Below are 17,237 nucleotides of genomic sequence, written 5' to 3'. Positions count from 1 at the left end.
ACAAATTATGCCTTGTAGGTAATTCCAGCTGTATCATTTATAAAAGAAAATTTTATTGGAGAGATTTTACTATCAAGTGTCGATACACATGTATTTTTTTACGTCACGCACCGCTATTTAATAACAATATTATTATACTTCCGTGGAAGGGTACGATTGTTAGCACAAAACACAAATAAAAGAAAAGTTATAAATTTTTTAGCTCATAATTCTTATGTAAATCGAAAGGTACGCTCGGCAGACCACACCGTAACGATAATTGGATCGGTATAAAAACAATAGTAAATAATATTTCGCTTTAGTTTTTCTAGGGCTGTAGACAAGTTGTTAGATTAGTCGAGCGTCAAAAGTGTATTCCTAAGTGCTTTCGTTTTCAGTGACTATTACAGTTTTCAAAATTCGATAACAATGTCGTGGATACCTAAAAATTTGTCCGAGCTTTGTGCAGTGGATTCAAAACTGTCGACATGTCAGCCACCAGCAATGATGTTTCTTGCATTGATAGCCAATTTTTTTGGGCAGTCTCGAGACGATTTTATTTTTAATTCCAGTTTTGGATACTCGCAAAAGTTTAGTGTGGACAATTTTGAAAGTTTAGTGGACGTAGTAACTCCAAAATACGGATTTTCAGACAATCAATTTGAATCTTCTAATTTAAATAGAAGAATTTGTGAAGGATGTGCCGAAAAAATTGATTTCCGTTTGTGTTCAAATAATTTTCAAAGCTGGGAAAAAAATGGCTTCAATCGTGAATATATCTGCGTTAAAAAACGCGCTAAAATATCTAAAATAAAGTACCCGAAAATAAATGGATCTTCTAAAAAGTATGACTTTATTATTGTCGGAGCTGGATCCGCGGGCTGCGTTCTCGCAAATAGACTGTCTGAGATTTATAACTGGAAAGTATGAAAATTTTTTTTTTAATTTAATAAAATAGAATTTCAATTAATTTTTTTTAGTACAGTAAAAACTTGTGCGAAAGTAATAATTGCAACAAATAATATTTTTACTGTAATTATTTTTATGAGTTTAGAAAACAATGTCAGTGTCACTGTTTTTTAAGTTAAATTTAAAACTTTTAGATCTTACTGTTGGAAGCGGGAATTGAAGAACCGGAAGTTACTGATGTCCCAGCATTCGCGCCGATATTAGCTTCTACTAATATTGATTGGCAGTATCAAACACAACCGGATAAATTTTCTTGTCGGTCAAGAACAGGTCAAGTTTGTGCTTGGGCACGTGGCAAGGTAATTTATATTTTTAAATATTCACAAAAAATAATTTTCAAGTGTAAAAATAAAAAATTTTATTTTCAAGGTAATGGGCGGATCAAGCTCCATAAATTACATGCTCTACGTACGAGGAAATCGTGGTGACTATGACGACTGGGCTAGTCTCGGAAATTACGGATGGGATTACGACAACGTATTACCATATTTCTTAAAGTCTGAAAATAATGACGATCCGGAGGTAAGCATTGTTTAAAAAAAAAAAAAAAAAAAAAAAAAAATTCCAACCAAAAGATTTTTATTTCAAACTAAAAATTATTATTCTTTTTACTCTAGATTGTCAAAAAGAATCCAAAGTACCATGGAACAGGTGGATATCTAAACGTCGAGAAATTTTCTTACCAGGACATAAATTCCCACATTCTGTACAACGCTTGGAAAGAACTGGGTTATCCTGAAGTCGATTCGAATGCTGAAAAGCAATTGGGACTGATGGAACTCCAGACTACGAGCGACAATGGAATGCGAATGAGCACAAACGCGGCTTTCATCCGTCCGATTAGACGAAAACGGAAAAATTTGGTCATCGAAACTCAAGCTCACGTGATTAGAGTAGTAATAGATCCAAAAACAAGAGTCGCAATTGGTGTTGAGTATCTGTCAACCAGAACTGGGTTCACCAAAATGGCGTTTGCTTCCAAAGAAGTGATTCTATCAGCCGGGTCGTTGAATTCTCCCAAAATTCTGATGCTCTCCGGAATCGGACCAGAGCAAGATTTAAAATACTTCGGAATCCCGGTTATCTATCACTCCTACGTGGGTTACAATCTCCAAGATCACGTGACTTTCGACGGCGTTGCATTTGAATTGAGCAACAAAACAAGTGTTTCAGCAGACTATGACAAGATGAAAAAAGACACCGAGTATTACCAGCACTCCAAAAGCGGCCGGTTGTCCACAATGGGCCCGATAATCATAAACAACTTCATTCAAACGCGCTTCGAAAAATCCTTCACCAAACCTGACATTCAGTACAGCTTTGAACCGATAAACGTCGACGAGTTCTACAAAGATCCAATCCAATTTAGAGAAACAGCTGCCTTTCCCATTTCTTACTACAACGGCATGATCGCCAAGCCAATTTTGCTGTCACCGAGGAGCCGTGGGTTCCTCAGGTTGAACTTCACCGAGCCCATTTGGGGAGACCCGGAAATTTATCCGAATTTCTTCACCGCCTATCCCGATTTAGACGCACTGATTGATGGGATAGAAACGTCATTGGAGCTGTTCAACACGCAGTCTTTCATTGAAAATGGCTGGCGACTAAGAGAAGAACCTCTGCCGGGTTGCAAAAATTTACCCTTTGGGACGCGCCAGTACTGGGCTTGCGTGATCATGCAGTACACGGGAACTATTTTTCATCCTGTCGGTACGTGCAAAATGGGGCTGAAGAGTGACAGATCAGCAGTTGTTGACCCGCAATTACGGGTCTACGGAGTGGCTTCTTTGCGTGTTGTAGACGCTTCTATCATGCCTAAGATTGTCCGGGGGAACACTAATGCACCTGTTATAATGATAGCTGAAAAAGCCGGCGACATGATTAAGTCTCATTGGCTAACCAAATGACTTTCTGTTCTCATCAATAGTCATTAAAGTCTGACCTTTCGACATTTTTTTACTCTTTAATCACCTTGTTGTTTTTCACAAACTTTTTTTATTGACTAATAAAATTATTTGTTATCTTTTTACGTCTTTTAAAAGTTGAATTTTTTTCCCAAATCATCAATTGGAAAATAAAAATTTTTTAGATTCATCAAATTTATTCTGTTTTTGTGGTTATCTAACGACTGGATTACGATCGAAGGTTATAGGTCCGATAATATAACTTTCACCAATGGGATTGCACCTATTGTACATAATACGTTGAACGATTTCAATCGATAGATTGACATCTAGTTATTGTCGAGATGAAAAAGTGTGATAAAAAATTCTTTTCTGCCCCTGCACCAAGCTCTTTTTGAATAAATTAATAAAAAAAAGGCTCTTGATTGTATACTGGGACTGGGATTGGCCCAATCAGATCTATCCCAATCGTAGAACATTGCACACTAGTCACTAAATAGCGCCGGTATCTTACATTAGGATATCTGTTAATAAAAGCTATCAGGTGGTAGGAGGTGCATGTAGCACGTAAGGTTTATACGTCCAACGTAATTCTCAGACATCCAGTCTTTCGCTTTCTCTACTCTGTCGTGAGTCGCTCGATCTCAACACCACGTGCTTCTACCAATAGTTTAATATTTTTTCTAAAGGTAACCGATTCTTTTTTTTATTTAATTATTAATTTTCAATTGTTAATCATTTTTATGGCTAACTGATTTGTTGTAGAATTTTTTATTTCGTGAAAATAGTGTCAAAAATTAAAAAAAAAATTTTTTTTTAATGTTAGGTAGTAAATTGATACCTTGAAGTTTAAACTAACGCAGTGAAATTAATTGTAATTGAAATTAATCGGCGTTGCGTCGGATTATGTAAATTTTTAATAACAGTCATGGTCTAGTTACAGAATTACCGATTTGCGAATATGGTAAATTACAAGTATCATTTGGAAAGATGAAAGAGAAAGAATTTTATAAGCAATCAAAAATGGTTTAATTTTTGGAATTAATCTGAAATTATAGAAACATAAAATAGGCAATTTTCGGGCAAAAAATATATATATATATATATATATTGAAGATTACTTGATGAGCTTTTAAATGCATTTTATAAAAAATCAGGTTTGTTAATTTAAAAAAAAAAAATTAGAATGATATTTTGCATTTCTATAAAATCTATATCAATTTTTATTAAATAGTCAAAAAAATAAGCAATTTTTTTTCTTAAAAAATTAATAAATGTGAAAATTGAAAATACGATAAGTCATTATGTTCAAAAATTATTTAAAAAAAAATGATCAAATTTTTTAAATTGCTAAAATTTCTAAATTACTCTACCGATTTGGTCTATTTTTTATTTTACCCTCTAGAATTATCTAAAAAACATTTTAGCTGAGTTTCAATAAGTTATATTAAAAATTGAGAGTACAAGCTGCACTATTAATAAATATAAATATATAAATTGAAAATTATATTTCTACAAAAATTTCCGTCATGAAGAAAAATGTAAAATAATGTAATAGCTCATTAAATTTCTGTAAAATGTAACCTCCTGTAAAAAATTCAAAACTAAATCTAGTTCCCCTAACCGGAAACAGAAAACATTTAGGAACTTAGTGACTAAGAATGACAAGTAATTTACGTCACGGATTGCAACATACTAAAATATTTGGTATGCTTATAGGCCGACAACCTATGGGTCCCGGCGATATATGATGAAATCAAAGCGCCCGTCAAGTGCCCGGCAAGTGTATTCTGAGAAAATTAATCTGTAAAAAAATTAGTGGGTAGGCTCATAATGGCTGTAATTGCAGCAAGTGTCGTGGGAGCGATAAAGGCAGCTGGGCTACTTTTGGTCGGTAAACTTAGTGTTTTGCCGGTGCTGATAGCCGCTTTGGCGTACTTCAATTACGACTTAATGGACCCGGAGAACCATCCCCAGGTGACGAAAAACCTGAGAGCCAAGTATGACTTCATAGTGGTTGGCGGGGGGAGCGCGGGGAGTGTCATAGCGAACAGGCTGACTGAGAATCCTAAGTGGAATGTCCTGCTTATTGAAGCTGGCGGACACGAGACAGAGATCACTGATGTTCCCATCCTCTCCCTCTATTTGCACAAGAGCAAAGTCGACTGGAAGTACAGGACCCAGCCCCAGTGGTCTGCTTGCCAGGCCATGGTGGATCAAAGGTGCTGCTGGACCAGGGGAAAGGTAATTTTTATTGAATTTTTTTCACAAGGCTTTCTAATTTCAGTTTGGTCGTAAATTTTGCACAAATAGAGGTTTTAATTCTGCGGTGACTAATAGAATTAATCGGCTATAAAATCACAAATTGTTTAAATGAATATTCATCAGATGTAAAAAGATACTGCAAATGCAATTTAATGTTATTTTATTTAATTTTGGTAAACCACGTGGATTGATGCAAAGATAGAGAGTGAAAACTTCAATTTGGTAGCCCATTACAAGATCCGTCTTAAACCGGTTCATCAAGTTTATTTCTCACTTTTATTGCGAATTTTTATCGCTTACCAATTTAAGTTTTATTATTTTGGACTTTGAATTTTAAAATTTCCGATTGTCTAAAAATTAAATAAAAAACAAAATAAAATTTCTAGTATAAAAATAAATGACGCAAAAAAATGAAGATTAAAGTTCATTGATGGTTACGAATGGGCTTAATTAAAGTGCAATGATGAAATAGTTGCAACTCAAGACTGGCTATCTCACTTTCTACATGACCAATTCAATTAAATGTTATGTTACAGCTGGTTTATATTATTTTCCACTAAAATTACCCAATTTTTGTTGACTTTGCCGATTTTTTAATCCAGGTCTTGGGAGGCTCGAGTGTTCTGAATACGATGCTGTACATTCGCGGAAACAGGCGTGACTTTGACCAATGGGAGAGCTTCGGGAACACTGGATGGGGCTACGAGGACGTTTTGCCGTACTTTAAAAAGTCCGAGGATCAGCGAAACCCCTACTTGGCTCGGGACAAAAGACACCATAGTACGGGTATGTGGTTACATGTCGAAGTCATTATTCACGATTCGCGATTCATGATTATATTATTTATTCATAGCAATTTAATACCTGTACTGTGTTTGTACATGTACTGTGTATACACACGGTAAAAGTTAGGAATTTCGCAAGGGAAAAGTTTTGTTTGCATGATCGCAAGAACATACGTGTTTTGTTTATTGAATTTATTCACCGGGTTATATTTTTATTCTAAAAAATCATGATTTGTTTTAAAATTAAAAATATCAGAAAAAAAAATTTTTTTGAAGTCCAATTTCTTTGTCAGGTCATATTTAGTTAATATAATTATTAATCTTAATTTTTAGGAGGTTACCTAACGGTCCAAGAATCTCCCTACAACACTCCCTTGGGAATGGCATTCCTGCAAGCCGGCGAAGAAATGGGCTACGACATCGTGGACGTAAATGGCGCCCAACAAACAGGTTTTGCGCTTTGGCAATTCACAATGCGCCGAGGGACGCGCTGCAGCACTGCAAAGGCCTTCGTAAGGCCTATAAGACTGCGTCCAAATTTCCACTTGTCCTTGTGGACCCACGTAACCAAGGTCCTCATAGATCCCGCAACAAAACGGGCTTACGGAGTGGAGCTAATCCGGAACAACAAGTTAGAGGTAATCTACGCCACGAAGGAAGTTATATTGTCAGCCGGCGCGATAAATACGCCGCAATTGCTGATGTTGTCTGGGATCGGAGACTCGGAACATTTGCAGGAAGTCGGCATCAATCCTCTGGTCCACTCACCTGGAGTCGGCCAGAATTTGCAAGATCACATTGCAGTGGGTGGGATTGCTTTTCTAATAGACTATCCAATCAGCATCGTCATGGGCCGGCTGGTTAATTTGAACTCGGCCTTGCGTTACGCAATCACCGAAGACGGTCCATTGACTTCGAGTGTCGGGTTGGAGGCTGTAGCTTTCATTTCTACGAAATACGCGAACCAAACCGATGACTGGCCAGATATTGAATTCATGCTGACATCCGCCTCTGTGATGTCCGACGGAGGAACCCAAGTTAAAAATGCCCACGGGTTATCAGACGCTTTCTACAACGAAGTCTTTGGCGAAGTCACCAACAAAGACGTCTTCGGAGTATTTCCGATGATGCTCCGGCCGAAATCCAGGGGCGAAATCAGGCTCAGGTCCAAAAATCCTTTGGAGTATCCGTTGTTTTATCACAACTACCTGACAAGGCAAGAAGACGTCGATGTCTTGCGCGAAGGTGTCAAGGCAGCCATTGCGCTGGGAGATACTGTTTCCATGAAGCGATTTGGCGCCAGGCTCCATGACAAACCTTTGCCCAATTGCAAACATATTCCTTTGTACACTGACGAGTACTGGAACTGTTATATCAGGCAATACACCATGACTATTTATCACATGAGTTGCACGGCCAAAATGGGCCCTCCGAGCGACCCAATGGCGGTTGTAGATCCCCAATTGAGGGTTTATGGCGTAGAAGGACTTCGAGTTATCGACGCGTCAATTATGCCGACCATCACTAATGGGAATATCAACGCTCCGGTGATAATGATTGCGGAAAAAGGCGCGGATATGATCAAACAGCAGTGGCTGAAGAGGTGGAAGAGGGATAATACTAGTTTTGTGGGATAATTTGCGGAAGTTTTAGGGAAATTATTTATTTCAAGTGCCATGAGGTATTTAGCATAATTTTTGAACAAGTTTGGATGAGATGATGGCAGTTTTACGAATGAAACTAATGTGCGGAGTGGAAAACAAAAGGCGGGAGAATTTTTTAAAGTATTTATTGAAAGTAATTTAAATGTTTGGGAATTTTGGGAAAAAAAAATTAATTTATATGTTCAATTCAGAGGTTTAGTATGTGTATATAGATTGTAGATAGGTTAAATTGAATTTTAATATGTGAGTTGAAAGATATACTAATAGAAGGATTTGTTGATGTTTGATAAGAGTTATCAGCTGTTGATAAATGTCTTTTTTTTGTAGAAGATCATTTGATAAATATTTATTTATAGCTTGTTAATTATTTATGGAATAAGATAATAAATCGGTCGTTAAAGATAACATTGAAATTGATGGAAAATATTGAATTTACGAAAATTTTCATTTTTATCAAAATTTTTTAAAATTTCCTTCTCTACAACTTTTGCTTGAAACATTTTTTTCTAAAATTAAATTGTGAATATTTATGAATAATTTAATATTTTTCTAAGAAATTTTTTATAAAGACTTATAAAAAAAATAATTGCTCATAATTAATCATTTATTTCTAAATAATTGAATTTATTAACAATTAATAAATTCTTCTATTAGTGTAAAAAGTAACTGGTTTAAGTGAGCGGAGCGCAATTGCTCAATACAAAGTGCATACTGTACAAAAAATATATAAATAAAAAAATTTCATCTACTGGAACTAATTCGCCCGTGTTGCATACACTATTACGAGCACGAATCAGAAAAATTTTCTCAATAGGAACGCTCTCTGGTTTCAAGGGTGAATTTTATCGTGCAGTTAATGACAATTGTACATATTTTTTTAATAAAATTGATTGTAAATAAACGTTTTTACCTATTTAAAGAAGTCGTAATTATTTTTAAACATTTTATTGTATCAATAAAATTTAACTATTGGAATTTACGATCTCGTATTTAATTTTGAATAGTGCAAAAGCCGAAAGATGTATTTTATTTTTTCGGTTGTAAAATTTTTATTATTTTTATTAATTATTGAATATGAAATTTAGTAAGACGAATTTATTGGACGTAACTTTTTAAAACATAAAAAGTTTTGTAATAGAGAATCGTATTGATTTATGCAAATTAACTATCACAACAATTCACTTTCTAGAGGATGTTTCTTTCGGAAGTAAATGTCATCCGGTCCGGTTGATGACTTACGTACTTGCTTTCTTTTTAAATTTAAATTTTAATGTGTGTCACGTAGACGAGAGAAATGTTTTCAAACTACTGAGTTGTATTCGAGTGACAAATGTATTCATTGCGCAAAATAAATCAAAATTTCAAATCAAAGTCACTTGTCCATTTTTATTATTGCTACACAAAAAAAAAAAAAAAAAAAAAAATTAGATAAAATAATAATTATTATTATTTAAAAATAAAATTTTTTAATTGAATACCAAATTATTATCTTGTCACACTAAAAACGGCTACTACTCTTTAAATATTGATTTTTTTGAAAAATCATAAGAGATCAAAATTGTAGCTTAAGAAATTTCCTATAAAAAACGTTTGTATTCTATGGAGCTATCTTCAATATTTTAGGAGATATAATAATTTAAACAAGTGCTGATATAGTCGAGAATGAAAAATCATTATCTAGTTATTGTAAAAGTAGCCATAACTTTTGAAATATTGATTTTAGAAAAAAATCATAAGAGACTAAAATTCTAGCTTAAGAAATTTCCTACAAAAAATGTTACTATACTATGGGGCTATCTTCAATATTTTAGGAGATACAGCGAATTATTCAGTCACAGAAAATGACCGACTTCTAAAATATTAATTTCAGAAAAAAATATCATTATAATTAATATTTTTTTTTTGTACTCGGAATGTTCGGGTTACAAAATTTAAATTATAATATTAATGTACACAAACACGGAATTATTCGTTAGAAAGTAATTAAATTTAATTTAAGTATACAAAGGAAATCGTTACAAAATTTAAAAACACGGCATTAAGTACAAACATAACAAGTAAGACAAATAAGATAAAAAAGAAAAGCAGTGAACGAGTTATGGTATCAAGGTCAAGGAAATTACACGATTATGTTATATATGATTACCAATTGCCGGGGCTCGATATAACATACATAAATATTTGTACTAGCGTAAGTGTTGACAAACATCTCGATCGCAGGTGAGACCTCCTAACCGTCACGTACACCTCCATTAATAATAATAACTTAAATAATAAAAATGATTGAGAAAGTTCCCAAAAATTCCACTTGTATTCCAATAAAATTTTTTCTAATTACTTTCTTATTATTTTGTATTAAAAATTTTTAATTTAATTTAATTAAATTTAATTAATCCGAGGAGATAATAATAATAAGATTAATTAAGCGAATTATGTTTAAACGCGATTAAGTCTCGTAAATAAGGAAGAAAATAAAATGAAAATGAACGTGATAATATTTACGATTAAAAACTTTTATAATTTATAATTAAAATATATAAGCTTATAAAGCAGTGCGTCTTGTCACGTTGGCAATGAAAGGTCTAAGTTTTAAGCGTAAAAGTAGAGAGGGAAGTTGTTTTCTCTGAGAACATTCACTCAGAGTCTTGGTATTGAGTTAAAGTCGACTTTTACCAAAGTTAATCTCAACAGTCATGTTTAATGTTATGTTCGCTTATTTTAACACTATTTTTTACTAGTTTACGCGGTCGATATTGATCAATAATCAGCTGATCAATAAGTTGTTTTTTTGTCGCCGAGAAAACCCGGGAGTGACAGCATAAAAATTTGGGAAAAAGCCGCGCAAACAACTGACAGGTGAGTGAATTTTTTCATTTGGTTTTTTTTCCTTTTTAATTTTTTTTTTTTTTTTTTTTTTTTGGAGCGCAAAGGCTTCAAGTGCGACTTTAGATTACATTAACGGGATTAATTGCTCAAATGAAAGGACTTTGGTAAATAAATAAATAAAGCAAATTATATATAGAAGCGAGTAAAAAAAAGTAAATTGACCTACTTTCACTGTTTACCGTTGAATGTTTTGAATGGATTTCACAATTGACAGTGCTAGCGCATCGCGGGCAAGGATAATTGTTTAATTAAAGTGTGTTTGTTTGTTGGTAAATATTGTCATTTGTTTTTGCAAATAATAACTGTTATTCGGTGGTTTTTTGAGTAAACAATCAAAGTGAAAGATTATTTGGTAGGAAGAATTTAAAAGTTATAGAATCAGTGAAATTAATACAAAATTTCTGATTGTTGGATTTTCTTAGAAATCTGGGAAAAATTTCATTTAATTGGTGAAAAAATGCGTTATTATTCGTAGAAAAATTAAAGCGTATTTAATATACTTTCGGATAAATTTTATCATTGCGTTATTTAAAAATGAACGGTGAAAAGTTTGTTTTTTTTTTTATTAAATTTCTTTAGAATGTTATCTAATAGGTGAAAGAATTAGGTAATTGTTCGGTTATGAAGAAAATAGACATGATAATTGAACGTTATTTAATGCACTGTTAGATGATTCTTGAAAAAATTTGATGTCATCGAGTTTAAGAGTTATTTAGAAAAGAAACGGTAAAAGTTTGATAGTTGGCATTTCTTTGAAAGTTGTTAAAAATTTTATAAAAATAGGAAATTTTTGGTTAATAAAAAATAATCGATATGGAAATTAAAGATTATTTAATGATCTTTTAGATAAATTTTACAGAAATTCGATAGGTTATTGCGTTCAAAGGTGATTTAAAAAAGAACGAGTAAATTTTCCGAAAAATTTTGAATTTTTTTATTTTTTAAACTGTCAAAAAAATTTGACTTATTTTCAAATTTGACAAAAAAAAATATTTCTATTAAGATCCGACAAGACAGTCTAAAAATAGCAAAATGAAAAAAAAAAAAATAAATAAAAAATTATCTGATTGTTTTAGCGATTTTTGTGATTGAATTTTCGTAAACTCTATTCGTTCGATGACTACCCAAAGTGATATAAAAAAAACACATCAATGGGACTGGTTGGTATAGTGGGTACGAGCACTGTATTGATTCCGTTGATAGCTTTGGGATTGACGTACTATCAATACAACAGCACGGATCCAGAATCACACCCCACGGATGCTAAAGAGGTAATTTGTAACTCACAAGTGGATGTTAAAGCCGATTTATTGATTTACCGAATAATTTAGCTATTTCTAGTCTATGATTTCATCGTCGTTGGAGGCGGAAGCGCTGGAGCTGTGATTGCCTCGAGGTTGTCGGAGGTTGCAAATTGGACGGTGCTTCTTCTGGAGGCTGGCGGAGATGAAAATGAAGTTTCTGATGTACCTGCATTGGCTGTCTACACTCAACTTTCTGAACTCGACTGGAAGTACCAGACCTCCGTGTCAAATACCTCCGCGTATTGTCTAGCGATGATTGGCGATAAATGCAATTGGCCACGCGGAAAAGTTCTAGGAGGAAGCAGTGTCCTCAATGCAATGGTTTATGTTCGTGGAAATCGGTAAATCTTTTTTTATAGAATTTATTTTTAAGAATAATTCATCAGAAATGATAAACTTTTCATGGCAAGTTAATAAAGTCACTGTATCTCCTAAAATATTAAAGATAGCCCCATAGTATAAAAACGTTTTTTGTAGGAAATTCTTTAAGCTACAATTTTGGTGTCGAATATTGGTGAAAAATATTAATTTTTCAATAAAATTAGTATTTTCGGAGTTATAGCCATTTTTAGACTGACTAGATAATAATTTGTTATTTCCTTAAATAATTTTCTTTTTTTTTTTTAAACAATAATAAAATTATTTTAGACACGACTATGACAGCTGGGAAGCCCAAGGAAACAAAGGTTGGAGCTACGACGACGTTCTTCCTTACTTCATAAAATCAGAAGACAATCGTAATCCATATCTAGCAAAAACACCTTATCACGGCACAGGCGGTCTGCTGACAGTCCAAGAACCAGCTTGGAGAACCCCATTGTCAATAGCATTCATCCAAGCGGGCCAGGAAATGGGTTACACTTTCCGAGACATAAACGGCGCGAACCAAACAGGATTCATGCTAACCCAAGCAACAATAAGGCGCGGAAGCAGATGTTCAACCGCGAAAGCGTTCTTGCGACCAGTCAAGAACCGCAAGAATTTGCACATTGCGATGCACGCTCAGGTTCTCAAGCTATTGTTCAACAAAGACAAGCGAGCCACTGGTGTCGAATTTCTGCGAGACGGCAGGAAGCAATTCGCGCATGTACGTCGCGAAGTTATTCTTTCGGCAGGCGCTATAGGTTCTCCTCAGCTGTTGATGCTGTCAGGAATAGGACCGAAAGAGCACCTGGATGATCTGGGAGTTCCCATTCTGTCTGATCTCCGAGTTGGAGATAATTTGCAGGACCACGTTGGCATAGGCGGACTGACATTTTTGATCGACGAGCCGATAACTTTCAAAAAGTCACGCTTTCAGTCTTTTTCCGTCGCGATGGAGTACATTTTGAATGAACGCGGACCAATGAGCAATCCAGGGATCGAGGCCGTTGCTTTCGTCAATTCCAAGTTCGCTGATCGGTCCATCGACTGGCCAGACGTTCAATTTCACTTCGGGCCAAGTTCTACCAGCTCTGACGACGGAGATTACATCAGGAAAGCCTGCAACTTGAGAGATCGCGTATACAATGTCATGTACAAGCCGCTGGAAAAAGCCGAAGCCTGGACGATTCTTCCCTTGCTGCTCAGGCCCAAAAGCACTGGCTGGATCCGACTCAAGAGCAGGAACCCATTCGTCCATCCTGATATCAATCCCAATTATTTTGCACACAAAGAAGATATTGATGTTCTGGTTGACGCTATTAGGATCGCTATGGAAGTCTCCAACACTACGGCTTTCCAGAGGTTTGGATCCCGGCCTCTCACTATTCCGATGCCCGGGTGTCAGCATTTTGAGTTTGACACCTATGAGTACTGGGAGTGCGCGATAAGACACTTCACTTTTACGATTTATCATCCAGTGGGCACCTGCAAAATGGGACCTAAAAGTGACCCTACTGCTGTTGTTGATTCTAGATTGAGGGTTTATGGAGTAAGAGGGCTCAGAGTCGCGGATGCCTCTATTATGCCCACGATTGTCAGTGGAAATCCTAATGCTCCTATTATTATGATCGGAGAAAAGGTCAGCGATATGATCAAAGAAGACTGGAGAGTTGGGAAGAATTATCGGTCGCGTGGAAGATGATTAATAGCAAGAGAAATTATTTTTTTGACGCAAAAAAATACTTAGAAAATTTTTTAGACTTGTAAAAAAATTTTTTAGGTCAAATTAATTTTTTTTCTGTTTGGAATTTTTGATAATTGTGCAAAAAAATTTTTTTTAAGATAAATTTGATTCTTAAATTTATATTTTGTAATTTTTAAGGAGAAAAAATTTTTTTAAGAAGTTCAATTATGCAAAAAAAAATTTTTATTAAAAAATTGAAATGGTTTTTTTTTTTTATGAAATGCTTATATAAAGTTACATTAACTTAAAAATATAAATTTAAAAATGAAATTGATACTTTGAAGGAGATTAAAATTTTTTTTTGCACGGGCATGATATTTTCACTGTAAGATATTATCATTAACTATAATATTTATTTGGTTGCATAACCTATGTATAATATATAGCTGTTAATTGTCGTTACCAAATAATCGGTATGCGGTGTACAGTTGCGTAAGAGTATGTGTGTAATATAAGTATTGATTTATGTCATAAATCATAAAAAATGATAAATATGTTCTCTGGGAAATAGAGATATATGTGTAATTCTTGAAGAAAGTCAAGTTATTTATAAATATATAAATGTTTTAACACTATAATCAGATGTTTTCATTTTTTTCTCCTCACATTGTGTTTGTTTGTACGAAATTACAATTAATTATACGAATTAAAGTATAATTAATCATTGTAAGTGAATCAAAGTGATTTTTGAAGCCACGAAAGCGTTTAGAAAGTTCAATTTTAGATTTTAATTAAGAATATCCAAACTGATCAATAGTTAAATCTTTAATATTAGAAAGTAATGGTAATAGATTTTATTTCGTACTAAAAATGTTGTTTATGGTATCTATTCAACTGTAAGTTAATTACTTTTGAAGAAAATAATTAAAAATTAATTGAGTAAGAGACAATTTAAAGAAATGAGGTAGATTTTTTTATTTTTTAAAATCTGCTAATTTTTGTCACTTAGCTCTTTTTTTCTCTAAAAAATCAAGTACGTTCGAAAATTGAAGCTTGTTTAATGAGCTTTCAGATGCATTTTACCGAAATTAAATAAATTAGCCCCTTTAAAAGTTATTTAAAAAAGAATCAACTCATGAAATATATTTATACAAAAATTATTTAAAATTTTATAAAGTAGGTGGAAAAAAAAAATTTATAGTTAAAAAAAATAAATAGATGTGAAAATTAAAGCTTATTTAATAAGCTTTCAGGTAAAATTTACAGAAATTTAATAAGTCATTCCGTTTTTTAATTATTTTAAAAAGATTCATCAAAAGTCTAATAATTTAATTTCAATGAAAGTTACCGAAAATTTGCATTAAATAGATACAAAAAAAAAAAAAAAATAGTAATTTTCTGACTTAGAACAAACGACGCTATAGTAATTGAAGCTTACTTAATAATCTTTCAGATGCACTTTTCAAAAATTTAATAAACGATCGTGTTCAACAGTAATGTAAAAGTCTTGTGCTTATTTTCCAAAAAATTCAAGACTGTGGTAATTTTTGAACTATAAAATCAATTTGTCTTATTTTTGACCTCAAAAATTTTTCCTAAAACACCTTCGTTTAATCCTCGTAAAAAACTGTAAACTCTAATCCCAAAACATTAGAAAGTAGGACTAGCAATAGACTTTATTTCGTACTAAAAATGTAAATCCAATTTATGATATTTATAAACCGATCCACTACACCTAATTTTCATGATTTCTCAGTGAAAGTTAATTCACTGTGCATGTATTTTAAGTTATAAGCTTCGCCAATGTTCCTTCCTTCCGAGGATCTAAATTGTTTTCTTGGGTAATGAGGAAGTAAACGTCGTATGGGCGCGTTACAACTTAATAATCCGAGATAATATTGATATAAACGAATGAACGAATCCACGGAGAAGGGTATCGTGGGAAATAAGCCAGCTTTCTTCAATTAATCTATCGTCTAATGCGATATAATATGCAAGGCATGCTTTAGACCGAGATAATAATTCATCTTTATCAATTCCGATATTTTAATCGTTCTTCAGGCTAAAAGCAGATCCACAGAACTGATAGCGCCTGTGATCGTGATAAGTTTTTAACTATCAACTGTTAACTACTGACTATGAGCACAAGGTTGAAGTCAGTGGTATGGAGTGGAAGGCAAGTATTACCACATAATCGGGATTGGCAAGGTACAAGGATAGAAAGAGAGTGGTAGCAAACGCCATCATCATCATCATCATCATCATCATCATCATCATGCTCGAATCAGTACGGTATTGGCTAGTTGGTAGTTGTTATGTGTTATGTGCTGCAGAAAGAGACCACTTTCACTGACAAAGTTAAGAGTAAAGAGCCTTTGGAGAAGGACGCAATCAGCTCCACCACGCAACGGCCAAATGTTGCCCAGGTAGGGGTTATTATTGTTGCTTTTGAGAACCACAATCAAAGGCATATACCCTTTAGACGCTACGAGGATTACTAGACAACTTTTTCACCTTCTCTCATATGTGCCAGCGACATTCAGCAAGAGCTAGTGATTTTTTTTAGTGGTGCTTTTTAATTATTACTTTTCAATCAATTGTGATTTTAATCAATACATAATTTTGACTAGTCATTGGTGGCATTTAAAATTTTTTGTGAATTGTGATAGCTTTTATTTACCGACGTTGATGATTTTCTTTGGGTTATTTAAAAACAGAAATTTTTTGTGTAAGTTATTTAAATTTAAATGTTTAAAAGAAAAATTAATATATTGAACTACCAATTGCGTAATTTTAGAAACTTTACTTGATTAATTATTAATGGGATACTTTTTTCATGCAGGTGCTAAGTTGTTAGCTGACGTGACAATGAACGAATATTTATAAATGGACTGTTGGAAATGTAAGAGGTAATTAACAATACGTTTATTATTAATTGTTATTGGTATTAGAATTGGTGATTATCGTTAACGTGAATAGAAAATTATTAATTGCAATTATGGTAATAAGAATGGATGGAAAATTGTGCTGGCTAAACGGATGAAAGCAAACGATCTAATGAGCCAACATAGGAAATGTTAAGGATGACTTCCGCATTAGTTGGGCTTGCGTGTTGTAAGGATCCGAGTTGTTTTTTTTTTTTTTTTTTTCCGCACGATCTTATGGAGTTTCCATTAAAGCTAATACTACTACGACTTATCGGCTTATATGGTTGAATGTTTGAGGAAATATATTTGTGTTTATTTACTTTTTATAACTTTTTTATAAGAAAGTTATTATAGTTCTAGTACAATCGATTTTCGTTTTTCCGCTATGTCTAGACAACTTCTATTTTTATTCATTATGTAATTATAATATAGAATAATTGTCATTATTTTTTTTTTAAATTTTTAATGTGATATTTTTGGAAATATTATAGAATTGTAAAAAATGTT

General features: G+C 33.4%; 3 protein-coding genes across 3 annotated transcripts in view; 2 read left to right on the top strand and 1 right to left on the bottom strand.

Annotated features, from left to right (window-relative positions):
* Window positions 1-17,237, bottom strand: part of Flo2 (flotillin-2) — a 45,427-nt gene that overhangs the window by 19,648 nt on the left and 8,542 nt on the right. The gene's annotated exons all lie outside the window — the stretch shown is intronic.
* Window positions 85-2,926, top strand: LOC141533102 (glucose dehydrogenase [FAD, quinone]). Its single transcript, XM_074251795.1, has 4 exons — window positions 85-903; window positions 1,083-1,247; window positions 1,318-1,470; window positions 1,566-2,926. Exons 1-4 carry the CDS (start codon window positions 409-411, stop codon window positions 2,853-2,855), a joined length of 2,103 nt encoding a protein of 700 aa, XP_074107896.1. The 5' UTR covers window positions 85-408; the 3' UTR covers window positions 2,856-2,926.
* Window positions 3,307-14,441, top strand: LOC141533387 (uncharacterized). Its single transcript, XM_074252260.1, has 7 exons — window positions 3,307-3,541; window positions 4,572-5,096; window positions 5,720-5,903; window positions 6,236-7,537; window positions 11,587-11,723; window positions 11,784-12,097; window positions 12,405-14,441. Exons 2-7 carry the CDS (start codon window positions 4,686-4,688, stop codon window positions 13,819-13,821), a joined length of 3,765 nt encoding a protein of 1,254 aa, XP_074108361.1. The 5' UTR covers window positions 3,307-3,541; window positions 4,572-4,685; the 3' UTR covers window positions 13,822-14,441.

The sequence above is a fragment of the Cotesia typhae genome, unplaced genomic scaffold (genome assembly GCF_013202065.1).
Source record: "Cotesia typhae breed Kobodo isofemale line unplaced genomic scaffold, CoteBio_Ctyphae contig_83, whole genome shotgun sequence".
NCBI classification, from domain to species: Eukaryota; Metazoa; Arthropoda; class Insecta; order Hymenoptera; family Braconidae; genus Cotesia; species Cotesia typhae.
Note: the sequence above shows the minus strand (reverse complement) of the source record. Positions and strands in the feature narration are given on the sequence as shown.

Coding starts and splice junctions, on each gene's coding strand:
- LOC141533102 (XM_074251795.1), top strand. CDS start 409: ATGTCGTGGATACCTAAAAATTTGTCCGAGCTTTGTGCAGTGGATTCA. Junction 904..1,082: donor CTGAGATTTATAACTGGAAA/GTATGAAAATTT, acceptor TAAAACTTTTAG/ATCTTACTGTTGGAAGCGGG. Junction 1,471..1,565: donor AAAATAATGACGATCCGGAG/GTAAGCATTGTT, acceptor TTTTTACTCTAG/ATTGTCAAAAAGAATCCAAA.
- LOC141533387 (XM_074252260.1), top strand. CDS start 4,686: ATGGCTGTAATTGCAGCAAGTGTCGTGGGAGCGATAAAGGCAGCTGGG. Junction 5,097..5,719: donor GCTGCTGGACCAGGGGAAAG/GTAATTTTTATT, acceptor TTTTTAATCCAG/GTCTTGGGAGGCTCGAGTGT. Junction 11,724..11,783: donor ACCCCACGGATGCTAAAGAG/GTAATTTGTAAC, acceptor CGAATAATTTAG/CTATTTCTAGTCTATGATTT.